The sequence below is a fragment of the Monodelphis domestica genome, chromosome 8 (genome assembly GCF_027887165.1).
Source record: "Monodelphis domestica isolate mMonDom1 chromosome 8, mMonDom1.pri, whole genome shotgun sequence".
Taxonomy (NCBI): domain Eukaryota; kingdom Metazoa; phylum Chordata; class Mammalia; order Didelphimorphia; family Didelphidae; genus Monodelphis; species Monodelphis domestica.
In genome coordinates, this window is record NC_077234.1 from 163,625,421 (window position 1) to 163,643,402 (window position 17,982).

The 17,982-nt window shown below is 38.0% G+C and overlaps 1 protein-coding gene across 1 annotated transcript in view; it reads right to left on the reverse strand.

Moving 5' to 3' along the window:
* STK24 (serine/threonine kinase 24) overlaps positions 1-17,982 on the reverse strand; it is a 151,659-nt gene that overhangs the window by 4,458 nt on the left and 129,219 nt on the right. The window contains exons 8-10 of the mRNA XM_056807367.1: positions 15,385-15,508; positions 12,981-13,049; positions 3,801-3,937 (exon numbers count right to left, since the gene is read on the reverse strand). Of these exons, the coding sequence (XP_056663345.1) occupies positions 3,801-3,937; positions 12,981-13,049; positions 15,385-15,508 (330 nt within the window). The remainder of the gene's footprint in view (positions 1-3,800; positions 3,938-12,980; positions 13,050-15,384; positions 15,509-17,982) is intronic.

A 17,982-nucleotide genomic window follows, 5' to 3' on the forward strand; every position in this document is an offset into this window, starting at 1 on the left:
ATCAAATGGAATTACTTGTCAGCTCTGGGAGGGTGGAGTGGAGAGGAAAAGAACATGAATCATGCAACCATGGAAAAAATACTCCAAATACATACATTATATATATATATATATATGGGGAGAGGGGGAGAGAGGGAGGGAGGGAGAGGGAGAGGGAGAGGGAGAGGGAGAGGAAGAGGGAGAGGGAGAGAGAGAGAGAGAGAGAGAGAGAGAGAGAGAGAGAGAGAGAGAGAGACAGAGAGAGACAGAGAGAGACAGAGAGACAGAGAGAGACAGAGAGACAGAGAGAGACAGAGAGAGACAGAGAGCGCACTCTCTAAAATCAAGGGATCTCAATTGGAAACAGAGGATGAGTAAGTAATGAAGGATGAGTAAATAATGAAGAGGCAAACCTGAAAATAGTGGCTACAGTAGAAAGGTCTTGTATGAAAAAAAAAACAGGAGACGAAAAGCCACATTAAAAAAGCAAGAACACTCAAGTAATTTAACTGGGGGGTGGGGGTTGAGGGGTGGCAGGGATCATGATGGTCACTTCACAAGGAAAAGAGTCATTAAAAAACTCTTGAGATAAAAGGCAAACAATAAGGCTTAAAGATGTTTAATTAACTTTCTGCAATTTCTTAGGACTCGTAAACACATTTCAAAAATTAATTGTGACAATTGAAGATGTGGTTGATCTAACATTTTGCGTCAGTGTTGGCAAAAAAACAAGAGCCTACAAGTTAAAAACTAAAATATGAGAGAGATTTGTCAGTGAGGGAAAGAAGGAAGGAAAGAGGGAAAGAGAGAGGAAGGGAAAGAGAGAAGGGAAAAAAGAAGAAAAATAGGGAAAGGAGAGTGAGGTAAGGGTAGAAGAGAATGCATAAGAGTTCTGCCAAGTGCTAGTGCTGTACAAGTATGATCTTATTTTATCCTCACAACAACCTTGGCAAGTGGGTGTTGTCATTATCTTCATTTCACTGTTGAGGAAATTGAAGCAAACCAGTGTCACATGATTTGCCCTGGGTTACACAGCTAGAAGTGTTATGAAGCTAACTTGAACTCAGTTTTCCTGACTCCAGGTCCAGCTCTCTATCCACGCTAACATTTAGCTGCCTGTAAGCAAAAGAACTACTATTTTTTCCCCTTTTTAGAAGACCTGTGATTTCTTTGGTACAGGGCATTCCCAGGGAAGGAACTGTCTCTCCTAATGCAGACAAAAAACTACTCAGCAACTAATGGTCTAAAAGAGTTACCGGGGACACTAAGAGGTTCAGAAATATTAATTTCACACAATTCTGACCAAATGGGAAAAGAGAAAAGGGCTGAAAATACCCCTCTACAGAAAATTAACACATCCATGTTTTTAATTCCCTTCATGCTACTAATAATAATCTTCATAATGAGAAAAAAAGTAAAGCTTAAATGTATTACAAGTGTGAATGGTGACCTTTATAGGCCCATAATAAAACACATGAAGACAGTTAAATATACAAACTTTAATTCCTATCCTAAATATGAAATAGAGAACAATTAAGTGCACTAAACAGGACATTTACAGTGTAATCAGTTTTCAGAGAATATAATCACACATATGATGGGAGACGGCTAAAGCTGTTACCTGCCTTTATCTTCTCTCCCTGAGGGAGAGTCACCTAGCTAGCTATTTCTCTCTATCTCTAGTCCAAGGAGACTGCAGAGAAAAAGTATGCCACACTAAAACCGGCTCACTGAACTCAAAACCTCTTCGATGCCATGCAATGACAATCTAACAAAGAGCTTGGGAAATCATTACTTAGTCACAGTGAGCTCTCAATGGGCAACATTAATGAAGGGGAAAAGTGGCATGGAAAATTGAAAAATAAATTTAATTATTCACCTGACTTTTCTAGAACTTCGAACAGTGAGGTGGATTTTTACACCATGACTAAGAGCATATCTGAGAGACCAAAACATGACTTGGGATCAGTGAAAAAGTCACAAAGTTCTAACTAAGCAGAGGAGCCCCATGTCTCAAAGGGAGAACATGGATCCCAAAAGGGCAGAGATAATCCACAATGTACAGGAATAGGGAGTTGAAAGAAGCAACTTTAAAAGGGGGGCAATGGAAACTATCTACAAAGGGGACTTGATATAACACTATTTCAATTAATCTGAATATTCCAAGGTATGTCTGAAGGGAGACAGAACTTCGGACTCAAGTTGCTTAAAATGTGTGCCAGATAACAGGATCATGAAAAAGAAGGGACCTCAGAAATCCTCGCATTTTACAGATAAAGAAATTGAGGCAAAGATGTCAAGCACTTTGCACAAGCTCATTTAGCTAGTAAATGTCTGAGACTGATCAGAAGTTGGGTCTTTCTGATACCAATTAGAGCAAAATAAATCAAACAATCATAAAGTATATATTAAGTATCTAATGTGTGCTAGACTCTATGCTACCTGCTCTAATGTCATATTGGGATAAATATAGAATTCTGACTGGAGCACTGTATTGCAGATTTCATAGGACCAAGAGCTAGAAGAGAATTTCCAAATATCACTTCTGCTGTGTCCCCAATGAGTCCTTCAGTGCATACTCAATGAATACTTTTAACTAGACAACTATTCTGGAGTATAGGGGGTAGGGTGGGCAGCACTGGATTTAGAAGGAGACCTGGGTTCAAATCCTGTGTAACTTTGGTCAAGTTACTCAAACTCTCTGGCGTTCATTTCCCTCACTTTTCAGATGAGATATGTGAAGCAAAGGACTTTCAGGTGTCTGTTCCAGATCTAAATTTATAATCCTTATCCAAAATGCTATGATATGGACCAGGTCTGCCCATTATCCTCCTGGTAAAAAAAATGGCCACACACAATGAGCTTGATTGATCAGGCTAAAATCTTTGTCTTAAGAGACACTTTAAATTAGGAAATCAATGCTAGGGTCTCAAACATGTACTGCTGTGTGGTCAAGGGACTGCTTCACTTTCAACTTTTAGTCATGACTTTAGAATTTCATCATCTTAATGAATTTTTTACAAGGGCTTCATGTATGTGGGGGAAGGAAGGGCAGGAAGGAAAAGGGGCGGGGACCATTCAGCAGTGACATCCTCAGAATTACACCAGCCTCTCTCCCATCTGCTGGGTTTGGTTACTCTTTTCTTGAGAGACTATAGCTCTTCACTACCTTGGCTTCGCTTTAACACTGAAATCTTATAGGAAGGGAGATCTGTTCCTTTTGGCAGTTTCTTCAGGCCCAGTTTAAACACACACTCTCACTCTCCCTCTCCCTCCCTCTCTCCCCCCTCATTTTCTCCCCTCTCCCTCCTCTCCCCCTCTCCCCCTCTCCCCCTCTCCCCCTCTCCCTCTCTCCCTCTCTCTCTCTCTCTCTCTCTCTCTCTCTCTCTCTCTCTCTCTCTCTCTCTCTCTCTCTCTCTCTCTCTCTCTCTCTCTCTCTCTCTCTCCCTCCCTCCCTCCCTCTCTCTCTCTCTCTCTCTCTCTCTCTCTCTCTCTCTCTCTCTCTCTCTCTCTCTCTCTCTCTCTCTCTCTCTCTCTCTCTCTCTCCTCTCTCTCTCTCTCTCTCTCTCTCATTCTGTCTCTCTCTCTCTCTCTCTCTCTCTCTCTCTCTCTCTCTCATTCTGTCTCTCTCCCTCTCATTCTCCCTCTCTCTCTCTCTCTCTCTCTCTCTCTCCCTCTCTCTCTCTCTCTCTCTCTCATTCTGTCTGTCTCTCTCTCTCTCTCTCTCTCTCTCTCTCTCTCTCTCATTCTGTCTCTCTCCGAAACAACATGGCTCCTCTCCAAGAACATCAAAATCATGTAAAAGTTGAGGAGTTAGTTACCTCTGTAGCCTCTGTACAAGCTGAGACACCATGGTGTCCGAGATCCCAGGACAGGCTTCTTCTGCCAAATAAATCGCACCTCTCAGTTCTTCTATGGATCCCATGTTGCCTCCACTTGCCTGGCTTTTCTCTTTCAACTTTAAAAAAACAATTCAAAAATATCTTGTTAGCAAGGGAACTGCTTGGCACCAATTTTAAGAAATAATATGATTATATGGGCACAGCACTGAGTTCAATTTGTATGTCCCTTGAGCTGTATTTCCAGCTTTAATACTCTCTAAATGGTCTTGGGGGGAACACTTCCTACCAGGTATCTAAGGAATATGTTGGAAGAAATGCTTCAATAGTAATACTTAACATATGAATAATCTTATATGGAGAATATTCAAGTTAACTTCATGCTTCTCTTTTTTTCTCAAATTATGTTAATTGTTTTTTAATCATAATCTTTTTTCCCACATCCCTTCTGCCTTTCTCACCTAGCAAACTATTACTTGTAATGAAGATTCAAAAAATAAACATGTCAGCAAATCTATGCACCATCATCTGAGAGTTCTCTCTGAACACATAGTTAATAATTCAGTCTCATGGTCCCCTACATAAAAGGGAGGAAAAGAAGTATATTTTCCCAACTCTTCTCTGGGGTCCAGCTTGGTCTTCCTAAATACAGCGTTTACTTTCTAGTCACTGTTTATATTGTTTGTTTGTTTTTTTCTGGTTCTGCTTATTCTCTGAACTCTTCATATTCATTGTTTCTTTCAGGGCTGTAATACATATTACATTCCTGTACCACCATTTGTTTAGCCATTTTTCAATCAACTGGCACTACCTTGTTTCTAGTCCTTTGATCCCACATAAAGGACTACTATGAAGATATCTAGAGTTTTTGGAAATTTAATTCTATCTTTGACTTCCTTGGGTTATATGCTTGAAAGAAGAAATGCTCGGTTTAAAAGGTATAATTGCACAACTTCTCAAAGGAATTTCATTATACTATAGTCCACTTCCACTTAGATGTCTTCTAAAGAAAAGAACTGTTACTTAGAACTAAGTCCCTAAAGCCCTATACTGGGCATGCTTTCTGACCCAACAAAGCCCATACCCAAAGAGATCAAAGGAGACAAACAAGCCCAATATACAAAAATATCAATTCCTCATTTGGTGGCAAAAAATTGGAGATAAGAGAAAGCTTGTCAACTGGGGAATGGCCGAACAAATGATGGTACATGAATGAAATGGGATTCTATTGTGACTTGAAAAATAAGAAAGGATTGTTTCACAGGAACTTGGGAAGCGCTGCAAAAATGAACCTGAGGGAAGTGAGCAGAACCAAAACAATTTCTACAGTAACAACATTATAAAGAAAACTTTGGAAGACTTGGGAACTTTGATTAACATCATGACCAAGAAGGATTCCAGTGAAGCTATGCATACTTCAACATCTCAGAGAGTCAAGAATCTTAGCAGGATCCAACTGAGACATCTATTTTTTGGACATAACCTATGCATAAAGGTATTTTGCTTGTCTGTGTTTAGGTGTTTCACCAGGATGGCAGCAGTGTTAGCAGAGAATAGGTTGTATATGAGAGATGCTTCCAAAATAAAAATAATAGGGTTTGATGACTGCTGAATGTGAGAGGAAAGAATGAGAGTTGAAAGTGACACCTAACTTTTAAACCTGGGAGAAACAGAAAGAGGAAAGTTTGGAATGGGGAGGGTTGGGAGAAATAACGGACATGCTGAGTTTGTTTATTTATTTGTTTTTTAAACCCATACCTTCTGTCTTGGAATCAATTTGATTCCAAGGCAGAAGAGTGGTAAGGGCTTGGCAATGGGGGTTAAGCAATTTGCCCAGGGTCACATAGCTAGGAAGTGTCTTAGGCCAGATTTGAACCCAGGACCTCCTGTCTCTAGGCCTGATTCTCAATCCACTGAGCTACCCAGCTGCCCCTGACACATCGAGTTTAAGATATGTACAAACAGTTAAAATGAGATATCCAACAAGAAGTTGGGGATGAAACATTAGAAGTCTAAAAGAGAAGTTAGGGCTAGACAAATAAGTTTAAGGCTCATCTGCCTAAAGATAAGAGTTGAATTTGGGGGAAGTTTTGAGATCATCAACTAAAATAATGTAGAGGCAGAAGAGAAGAGGGCCCAGGACAGAGACTGGGAGGACACTTATGTTTAGTAAGCATGACTTGGATAAAGATACTGCAAGGGAGACTGAGGAAGTATTATCATACATGTAGAACTAGGAGAAACGAGAGAGAGAGAGAGAGAGAGAGAGAGAGAGAGAGAGAGAGAGAGAGAGAGAGAGAGGAGAGAGAGGAGAGAGAGGAGAGAGAGAGAGAGAGAGAGAGAGAGAGAGAGAGAGAGAGAGAGAGAGAGAGAGAGAGAGAGAGAGAGAGAGAGAGAGAGAGAGAGAGAGAGAGAGAGGTCATGAAAACCCAAAGAAGAGACTAACGAGAAGAGGGACAGCATCAAAACTTGCAGAAATGTCAAAAATTGAGGAAAAGTCTTTAGATTTGTTTAAAAGATCATTGGTAATTTTGGAGACAGCAGTTTTATTTTGTGGAAAGAAAAACTAAAGCAAGTTCTGGACTTTCTGCCACTAAGCTGGAACCAACAGCAGTTGGAATGTTAGAGAGAAGAAATTGACAAGACTGACAGTTGGTGGGGGAAGGGGCAACTAGGAGTGGCAGTTGGTCTTGATGAGGAGCACTTCCTTCCTGGACCTGGAGTGGAAGTGGAAGGAGCTCCCTCCCTGTCTCTGGATAGAAGTGCCTCTATTACTGACTTTCCTAACTGTGTACTCACCCTGGATTCCTGTGATCCTGTTTATAAACAAAAGGACTTAAGAGAAGCAGTTTGAACTGTAAGGCTGGTCTTTAGGGGTGTCAGCCTGTAAAAATAGACTCGAATCCAGGACTTCAATCCCCAGAAATCCTTGCTCCACTTCCCCAGAATGCCCTCTAACCTCACTGAATTCTCACCTGGGCCGAGAGCGAGATGGGGTATTTAAACCTGGTTGTGAATAGGCTCGGCCTCTTTTCGACTTCTGTTTTGGAACAGATGCGTCTTTCATGATATGGGGTTATCTTGTCTAGGCCTCTCTGGCCTAGGCATGTGCTTTCTTATTCTGTATTTTCTTTAATCCTTAACCTTTAATAAACCTCATAAGAAACTAATTTCTATCTGCCTCAGCTTCCCCCAAATTTTAATCTTTACAAGCCCAAAGAGACAGATCCAACCAGCTCTGAAGGTCAGAACTATTCATTTTGCTGTCTACTGCTGAGACTTTGAACTTAAGAAAACTAGCACAGATTAGCATAGACAGGAATAACAGACCCTCCACTAGCCTGTGAGACCTGGCCTCAGCTCTAAAGCTGAGAGAGACTCAAACCTCATCTAGGGACATCCCTCTTCCCTCTTCCCTGATACCTCCCCAATCCAAACTTGTTATTAAAATTTATCTTTATTTGAATATTGCAGTCAGATAAGAGGACTAACATTTCAGGGGACATAGAGGGAGCTGAACTTCAGGACAGTCATTCAACTATAAACGGTCCTTATTGTACCCCTTGCTAGGTGAAGGGTGAGTGAGGGGGCTTGTCCCTCAGGAGGGTCTGTGCTTACCTACTCTGAGGTATCTGCAACATCAATCTATAGAGAAGATGTCCACTCAGGCTATGACAAGTGGCCCATTTCTCAGGAACTGCATTTTTCAAAAATACCCTCTCGGCAGAGGGCATCTCTCTCCTATTACCTCACAGGCAGCCATATCCCATCTCTCCCTTCAACTCCTCCATTCCCCTTTATAAAACCTTCGGTAATCCCTGTTCATCAATTCCACCCATTTTCCCTATAAATATTACAATGTGAATGATGAAGGTGGAAGCCAGACTCAGTGAAAATTACATTTGGTTTAAATTTAATTTTAGAAGGCAAGACAGATAACAGATGATACCAAACAGGGTCAAATGGATCCAGAGTATTTTGAGGATAAAAGAGATATAACATGTTTGTAGTTATGCAGTTAATATAAGGAGACATTGAAAATCAGTGGGAGTGGGGATCATAAAAGACACAATGTATCAGAGAAGACTGATGGAATCATTTATGCAGGCAGAGAAGTTGGAAAGCCTTGGCAAGCAGAAGTGCTATCTCTTATCATAAGACAGTGCTGAAGGAGGAGAAAATGGCAGAAAGCATCTGAGTAATGTAAAATGAGGGGGAGAAAAGAGAGCTATAGTGAATGGTATCAATTCTTTTCAGTGAAATATAAGGAAAGTACTCTAAATCACTAAAAAATTAGAGAAATTCAAATTCAAACAACTCTGAGATACTACTGCAAACCTATGAAATAAGCTAACATGACAAAAAGGGAAAAATGACAAATGGTCAGAGCAGAGGAAGATTGGGACATTAATGGAGTTATAAACTAGTCCAACTAATCATTCTGGGAAACAATTCAGAACTAGACTCAAAAAAAGGCTATAAAATTATGCAAACCTTTGACTCTGCAATACCACTACTGGGTGTATATCCCAATGAGATCAAAGAAAAGGCAAGGGACCCATATATACGAAAATATTAATCGCAGCTTTTTGTGGGGGCAATTCATCAATTGGGAAATGATTGAATAAGTTGTGGCATATGATTATGAGAGTTCTAATATACTGAGGGGAAAATGATGAAGAAAGTAATGGTCACAAGATGAAAGAATGCTATATGCTTCCAGAGGGAGAACTGATCAACTCTCAAGTGTAAACTGAAATATAATTATCTCACTTAATTTTTCTTGCTTTATTTCCCCTTTGCAATATGGCTATTAATGAAATATGTTTTTGCATGGTTTATTATACACAATTGATATACTGCTTGCCTACTCAGTGAGGGGGGAGAGAAAAGATTTAGAACTCAACATTTACAAATAAAAGAATGTCAAAAATAAATTTTAAAATACTACAAAATATAAACATGACATTATCGAGGAAAATGAAGAGTTAGGAATGGTCTGCAGAACTCCTCACATTGGGTGATTTATGGTATAAATCAGAGGAGTCAAATACACAGCCAGCTGACCATATGTGGTGTAAAACACTCTTGAATACCACTACAACTAGATTAAAATGTCATTTAAGACTGCTTAAAAATGATTAAAAATACAATAAAACATAATATCAGAATTTTTTCTAAAGAAATGAATAAGCTGAGGAACTCAGAGGTCTCTACTTAGTGGGAATATGTTAAAGACAATGCCCAACCAAAATCCAGATTCTACCTTTCACTAAATATAAAAGAGATGAATTCTTAGACAAATTGAGACTTGAAAAAATAAAGGCTGTTAATGTTCTCTAGTATGAAGGCAGGAGTTCAAGAAAAAATGTGAGCCAGGCACTGAAATCATTAAGAAAAAAAGGTGGCATCTTAGAGGTGAGAAGATGAAAACCTGGACGGGAACTGAATGAATGTCAAAGAAAGAAAGTATACTGAATAATGATGACAGAGGGAGAGCCTGGAAGTGATAATAAGGAGCAAGGAGTATTTCAAGTACCCCATAACAACCAATGATTTGGAGTTGTATGTGAAACAAGTGACCAGTGGTGGAAAGGGTGGTCAGGGAAGCTATGGCATTAAGAGGAAGCTAGATCTCAATGAGTACAAATAAGACTAGAGGGATGATAAACGAAAAGTTTAAGATAAAATTAGTTTGTTACTCATGGAATAGGCATTCCAGGAAGCACAGTGGAATAGCATTAGAGTGGGATCACTGGTGGGGTAGGGTCAAAGGGAAAAAAAGAATACAAGGTGGTTATTAGGAAAAAAGAGAGCAAAGATTGAACAATGACAATTGGGAGCTAAGAATCACTGGGATGGAAAGGGAATGGCAGGGTGGGAATTTGTCCAGGTGGGTTATCATCCACAAGGTTTCTGCCTGGGATAGAGCTGTCCTAGGGGATCAGGAAGCATTGTGTAGTGAGAAGGGTGTTCCCAGAGGAGGGCAAGACAACTGCTGTGGAGTTGTAAGTCCCCTGGAGTAGCTGTTAGAGTGGATTAAATGATTGCTCTGGGAGGCCCTCATGAAAGACTTCCTGAACAGATGCAGGCTAAAGACTACAGTGGGCATGAGGGGTCAGACAGAATTCCTTGGAACAGGTTCTATTATTACATGCTATAAGAAATGTTTGGTAATATGGTCAGCTCTGGTACTTCGAGATGATTTGGAAAATCTCAATGTCCCAAGTCGTGAAAGCCTCTTTAGCTCTTATGATTTTAGAATCGATTATTTGCTTGAATTTTTATTAAATGGCAATGGAATCTGAAAGATAGGATGCCATACAAGACTTAACAATTGGGAAAGCTGAACATCTCAACTTTTTAACATCTATTCCTTCTCTACCTGTGTTGCAACACATCTAACCTTGAGATTGTCAATGAGAGGAGTTTGAATTTCTCAAGAGAGCTGAATATGCAATTGTAATTAAGAATCCTTAAAAGAGTAATTTGCAATCCCCTATTGTTCCCATTTTTCCATGACCCCATTCCTGGCCCAATTAGAACTACATTCGGATTCCAATTGATGAGATGTAGTAGAAATGTAAGAAGCAGGGCAAGTAGGAACTCTGTAAAGTGATTAAGTAAATCAAAGACCTTATAGAGATCTGAGTCTGTCAGGGATCTCAAACACCACCTAATTCAAACCCCTCATTGTAGAGCTGAGAAAAATGAGTCCCCAGGATGTTAAATGACTTGCTCAACCAAGGTCATACAGGTAGGAATCATCAAAAGTGGAATCAGAATCTAGATTCCAAAGTAAAAGCTCTTTGTACTATTTTTCTAACATTTAATGATAATCTTAGCCAATGAAATATTTTACAGTGTGAGATTAATACACAGAGCACTTAGCACTTCTTGAAAGAAGTACTTCCCAAATTCAGGGTATGATTCATTATGCTGTTAGTGGAGAAGATTTGACGTTTCCTTCTTTTTAAAATGTTGCTTTGGTTTAAGTTCATGAAAAAAATAATAAAATTAGTTTAAAGGTGGGACATGAAATGATGCCTAGGAAATCAGAGGATGAAATTATAATAATTCAAATTTTACTAGTCAGAATTGGATTGTGAGTTCCTTGGGGGCAAGAGCTATCTTTTGCATTTCCACGTACTGCCAGCTTTTAGTAAAGAGCCTGGCATATAATTGGCACTTAATAAATGCTGGCTGACTGACTGAAAAGTAAGGAGAATGTACCAGCTTCCTCCTGGTACTGACTGAGGAAATATTTCTGAATAGTTTATCCACGTGCCCACCAAAACTCCCTAAAATGACAACTTTGCAAATTCTGCAGCATTCTATCTAGTATGGGTCTTGATCTTATAAAAATGTTACTGGTAAGATTTTAGACAATTGAATAAACATCCAGGAAAACATAAAGACTGCTCTATCAGACAATAGTAAGAATCAAAATGATGTCATATAAACACACCAGAATGGTAATGAAACAAATTATATAGGTACTGTCTGGGAAGCATAAAAGTCTTTATGTTTAAGCATGAAGTATCCCAAAGGGAGAGCTTGTTTTAAAATCAACAAACTGGGTATGTGGTTATCACTAAATTATCTGCCAATACTGCCATTTACACAATGGAGTGTTGATGCATGCATAAAGCAAATCCACCAAACATTTTCAAAAAGGCCACTCTAAACCACTTAGTGAAAAGCAGACAGAACCTTTCCATGATATAGTGAATAGGTCACTGGATTTGGAGTCAGGAAAAGCCAAGTTCAATTCAGCCTAGACACTTACTAGTTGAATGATCCTAGGCAAGTCAACTTGTAAACCTCAATTTCCTCCTATAAAAAGAGGGGAATTGGATTTAATGGCATCTAAGATCTTCCCTAACTCAAACTCCCTAACTCATTTGCTCCTATAACTCCACATAGGAGTTATACCCTGGCCTAACCATAAGCCTATATCCTACCATATGCTCTAGTTTTGTTAGAGGTAAGAAGCCAGGGTTATTAGATAAGCCTCTTATGAGATACACTGAGTAAAGCAGGAGTGCAGAGTGTGTTCTACAGCTCCTCAAAGGTCTAGAGGAAGAATGAGCAGAATTAAACACTTCCTATGAAGAAAGTAGACCATAAGTGAGTCTTACATGATGTTTCTTACCTGTCCCCACTACTTCAAAAGTTGCAGAAATTAGATAATAATTCTGCATGGGCTTTAAAAACAGAACGCTAGTCTATAGTACTAGTTCTAGCATTGCTTAGCCTAGGTAAGGAATATTTTTTGCTTTCTAAATAATGCCTAAAGAGATGACAGGGCCCTTAAAGGGATACTTTTAGGGCTCTTTCTTGGAAAGATCACCAACTATATTGATACAGACATCACCCGAGGCGAGGCAGCCAATAGTCCCAATGAGAAATAGGAAAATGCCATCAGAGAGAAAACCAGAGGAGAGAAAAGAGAAAAAAGTAGGCCACTGGACTCCTAATATGCTACTGTCACTTCTAAAACATGTGCTGTCTAATTTTTAATGGGAATGGTCTAACTGGCTGGAAAAAAAATAAACAAAAAATAAAAAAAATAAATCTGGCAAACAGCTGTCAGATAAATGAAAGAGATCAAAGATCCTAAAAAAAGTATTCACTGGGTCCTACTGTTCCTCTGATGATCAAATCTACTATTGAAAAAGCCATGTAAATAAGAGGAGGCCCAAAATCAAAAGCAAAATGAACTGAAATAAAATTACACTCCAGGGGGTAAAAGAGCTACAATTAAAATTGTAATTAAGACCCATACTGCCTAGGTTCACATACTTTTGATAATTAGTAGTCACTACTCAACCCTGTCCAGAAACTAATGCTACAGGAGACTGGTATGACTCACCCTCACTCTGCAGAGGGGTTAAAAAGTGACCATGGCCCAAATGACTAAGGAAAGGGGGAAGAGAAATGTAAAGACAGGTGTGGGGATAGATGATTTTCTTGGAATAATGACACTATTTTTAGGTGTAGCTTATCATTAAGTGTAGCTTCACATCAGAAACATGCAGAATTTCTGAACCTGTTTGAAAGCATATATTTCTCTCATATACCTTCTTTTGACATTAGACCCATCCCTAATAAGAAAAAAATAAAAATAAAATAAAACTTTGACAATGTAAGCAATCTTACCTCTGCAAATAGGGGAGAAATAACTGTAGATAAACACTGAGACAAAGGCCTCTTTGGGATATCTTTCACCTTTAAGAAAAATCATCAATAAAATTAATATAACATGACAATTCATGCTTCATTTAACATAATTTATTACTTTCCAATCTTACACTCAAACATCTCTATTTCTACTAAAAATGAAACTTATACTTCTTACTGTAGCATTTGAATTCAATGGTAGAGGAAAAACATCCTTTCGTGTTCAACATCAATGGATTTAAACAAAGGTAAATTTGATTATCTTTCACTAGACCAGAAAGCTATAACAAAATTAAATATACAGAGGAAGGCAAATAAGCTTGCACACTGCAAAGAAAAATTCTGTCACTAGGTTAAAAAGTGGTAATAGTTGATCTTAAAAAAACAAAAACAGGGGGCAGCTGGGTAGCTCAGTGGATTGAGAGCCAGGCCTAGAGATGGGAGGTCCTAGGTTCAAATCTGGCCTCAGATACTTCCCAGTTGTGTGACCCTGGGCAAATCACTGAACCCCCATTGCCTAGCCCTTACCACTCTTCTGCCTTGGAGCCAATACACTGTATTGACTCCAAGATAGAAGTTAAGGGTTTTAGGGAAAAAAAAAACTATAGGGGAATAGCAAAATAGCAATATAGCAAAATCTTATTGTCATTTTGATTTGTAATAATTCCTGGTTCATATTCATTTCAAAAAGAAGCTTCAATGAATTTTATCTTTAAAAGAAAGGTTTTTTTCAAGATAAATTGAATTAACATTGTAATCAAGATGGGGGAGGGGAACCTTTAAAAGAGAAACTGCCTTTCCACACTACAGCAAGGCCTACTTGCACACACAAATAATTACTTGGCTAATAATAAATGCTTTAACTCTTTATTAAAGTAGAACTTGTAAGACCACTAGTAGGTACCCATTAGTTTGGATACGTACTGAAAGAAAGTTATACTTCTTTAAAATTGTTCCATATAATCCAACCCATGTATTATGCATGGTATTCCCCAAGTCAGTCTAAATTTGCTTTTATTCAAGATTTCATAAGATATACTAGAGGGAAAACATCTATCACATACTGGATAGAACTGGTCTCAGAGTCGAAAATGGATTCAAGTCCTATCTGTGACCTATGTGATTCAGGGGATGACATTTAAACTCTAAAATTGCATGTTGCAGAAGAGTTAGTGATCTGCATTAGTGGCTCTTGTTTCCTCATTGAAAAATCTCTGGACTAATAAAAATGGCAGGTCTAGATATGCATCCCTAACCCTACTCATAAGAGTGAAGAAAATCACAATCTCAACAAAATCCAAGACTAAGGGTCTCATGCAAGTCTCTCCTGTTGTTTAGAAAAGAGATGGTCCATGTGAAGATTGCTATAAAGCCAAATGTCATATATCTAGTAGTCCCATTTTCTCAGTGGTTTCCATCATAAGCTGCTAGAGATCAAAGAAAGCTGTGTATTTGGAGGAGGCAGGAATTATTGGATGACCAAGAACTGGCTATAGTAACAATAAAAAAGAGGGGAGAGACAATGTGTTAAATAAGGATCAATGGAAGTAATCAGATATGAGACTTATGGGGAAAAGAAGGTTGTCTTAAAATATCTAAAGGTCTCTCTTCAGAAAAAAAAAATTAAGATTTGATCTGTTTGGCCCTAAAGGGCATAAATAGCACTAGTAGTTAGAAATTATAGAGGCACAGACTTCCCCCCACCCACTCATATAAGGAAAAACTTCCTAATCATTAGCTGCCCAAAAGATGGAAGGAACAACCAAGACAGAGAGTACTCTCCTTAATTAGACATGTTTATGAATCAATAGGTATTAGGGAGCCTGAAGAACTAATTTGTAGTTTAATGAATAAGAGCTGGAAGAGATGACCTCTTTTTCCTTCCAAATCTAGGAGTCTATGAATTCAAAGGCGAAATAAATTCTTTGCATATAACCTTGATTTGTAACATGGAAAACGGGCTTTGGTTTGAATCTTTGCTGTATCTCCTACTAACAAGACAATGAAGCAATATTCTCTGGGCCTCAGATGATATAAAATACCTCTTTGGTCCTTTTCCAGGTCTAAGCTTAAGTATGATTTTTTAGGATCCAATCAACATTTAGTCATTACTGAACTAATAAAGCAATTTCCTTGAGTCAATCTTTAAATCCCCCACAGTCTGTTCCTTAAATTTTAAAAATTTTATCAGCAAAATTCTATCAATGGGATTACACAAGGTACTTGGTACAGTGTCCAGAACTGAAATGTTACTCCATAAAAGATCATTAACAACTATATTTAAACAATCAGGTTCTAGTTATATTTAAATACTTGTATTTTATTTATATTTAAACACTTATTTTAAATAGTTCTATTTCTTTTTTAAGCAATTGGGTTCTACCTTATTTCTTTCCAGTTCTTGTGGCTGAACTGCTCCATTCTCCAGGTTCTTGGGATCTTTTTCTCTGATTGTAAAGATCCAGTCTCCTGAGTCACTGCCGCCTGATGCCTGACCATCTGTTTCTCTTAAGAGAAAAATTCAAAACCTTTCATTATTAAGTATAATAAGACTGAAATTCTTCATTTCAATAAAATGGGCTTGAAGAGAAAAAACATAAGAAACACTAATCAAGGACTGGATGGGAATTCAAGATATAAAGGACCAGATTTATATCTCAGGTGGTCTTTTGAAGTCAGACTTGAGGGCAGCTGGGTAGCTCAGGGGATTGAGAGCCAGGCCTAGAGACAGGAGGTCTAAGGTTCAAATCTGGGCTAAGACACTTCCCAACTATGATGCTGGGCAAGTCACATGACCCCCCCCACTGCCTAGTCCTTACCACTTTTCTGCCTTGGAACCAATACAGAGATGGAAGAAAAGGGTTTAAAGAAAAATGAAGTCAGACTCATCAAAACTTTGAGTGGGTCTGTTTGAATTTGGCAATTGACAGTATACTTACTCACTATGGTATTGCATAGAACTGAGTCCTGAAGGGAGATTTTGACAATCAGTGAGGTAGCTCCTTCCAATTGTGATTTTATAAGCCAAAATGAAAACACTGCACTTCCTCATGTACACAGAAAAAGAAGCTACTGCTTAGAAAATAAGTTAGTCCTTATTTCACTATTCAGGAATGAAGGACGGCTGCCATAATCTTCCAAGTTTAAGTTCACAAATAAAAAAAGAGGTTTCTTTTCCTTTCAGCATTTTGCCTACAAATAGGTTAAAAGTCTATTTATCTGGCTAATTCTATGAAAGCTAGAGGTTACTTCTGGTTTCCTTTTTAACTTCATTAGCTAAGAAGGCATGGAAGTTTAAAGTAGCAGTTATGAATAAAAATTTTAACAGTATTTAAAAGTAGATTCATTACTCCAGTATTCTCAGAAAAGAGAATCTGTTATCGATTAGCAATTTTAATTTTGGAGACTTCTATTCATGGCATTGAGGGGTTAACAGGATATTAACATGTTCTAAGAAAGAATCTTAACAAAGGCATCATTTCAATTTGGTACATTTACTGCCAAAATTCATAAAGTAATTGGAAGTGACATTTTCTGCTCTGTGATCCTCTGATTATAAGAGCTGTGGAAGGCTGATTAACACTGTGACCAACATAGGCAAAGAAATGCTTCCCAGTTTGATCACTTAAAACAATTTTTACTACAATATAAAGAAACACTTGGTGTACAAAGCCAAATAAACCTGCCCACTAACTTACATTTACTCATATAATCTGCCAAAATGAAATAACTGTGAGAAAAGGAATCTAAATGAGTGGAACACCCACCATGACAAAGTATTTTCATTACTGAATGCCAATAGAAAAAGAGACCTATTTGGCAGCAGCCACATTAGGACTTTACTCAAAGAAATTGTCAAATCTTAATAAGTGACCCTATGGTAAGAAAAATATGTAGTCATTTGCTAAAATATATGGGGACTTGGGCGTCAGGTAATCACAATGTCCTTTTTATACAGAAAATAAATATACCTCAGGTAGAAGTTTCATTTCTTAGTTTTTAAGGGCATCAATCAATTGTCTTGATACATGCACATAAATTCTTTATAGTTCTGATGCTTATCACCTAAAGACTACACATATGGCTTTATCAGTTTTTATTACTGCCTACTGCCTTCTCTCTTTCTCTCAAGAGAGATTTATATTTGTATTACACACATCAATTTCTTTCCCCACCCCCATTCTCACATTCAATTTGCACATACCCCTGATTTTTACATCCCAATGATGTATCAGATTAATTCATTTTTAAATTTCTATTATATAGTGGCTTGAAACAGCAAAACACACTAAGATCAAAACAGATACATGATCTAGACATAAAAGGAGATATATCAAAAACAAATGAGAAAAACAAGAAACATATTACCTGCCAGATTTATGGATAAGAATTTATGAGTAAACAAGAGATGGAGAGCATTATGAAATATAAAATGGATACTTTTAAATGTTAAATTGGAAGGTTTTTGTACAAATAAAACAAATATTGACAGAAAAAAAGAAAAGCAGAAAATTGAGGGGTGGATTTTATAGACAACCCCTCAGATAGATATCAATAAGAGCCACTCTCCCCAATTGATAAATGGGCAAAAGATATGAATAGTTATCAGTTGAAGAAATCAAAGCCATATATGGGTATATGAAAAAATGCTCTAAATCTACTGATTAGGGACGCATAAACAAAACAATTCTGTAGTCTCATCTCACAACTGACTAAAATGACAAAGAGAGAAAAATGATAAATGTTCAGATTAGTGGATGTGGAAAAGTGGGACACTAATATACTGTTGGTAAAACTGTGAAAGGATCCCAATCATTATGTATTACTTTCATTTCTTTTCCCCAGTTTTCGTCTATCTTTCTTTTTTTTTTTTTGTTAAACCCTTACCTTCCATCTTAGAGTCAATATTGGCTCCAAGGCAGAAGAGTGGTCTGGGCTAGGCAATGGGGGTCAAGTGACCAGGCTCACACAGCTGGGAAGT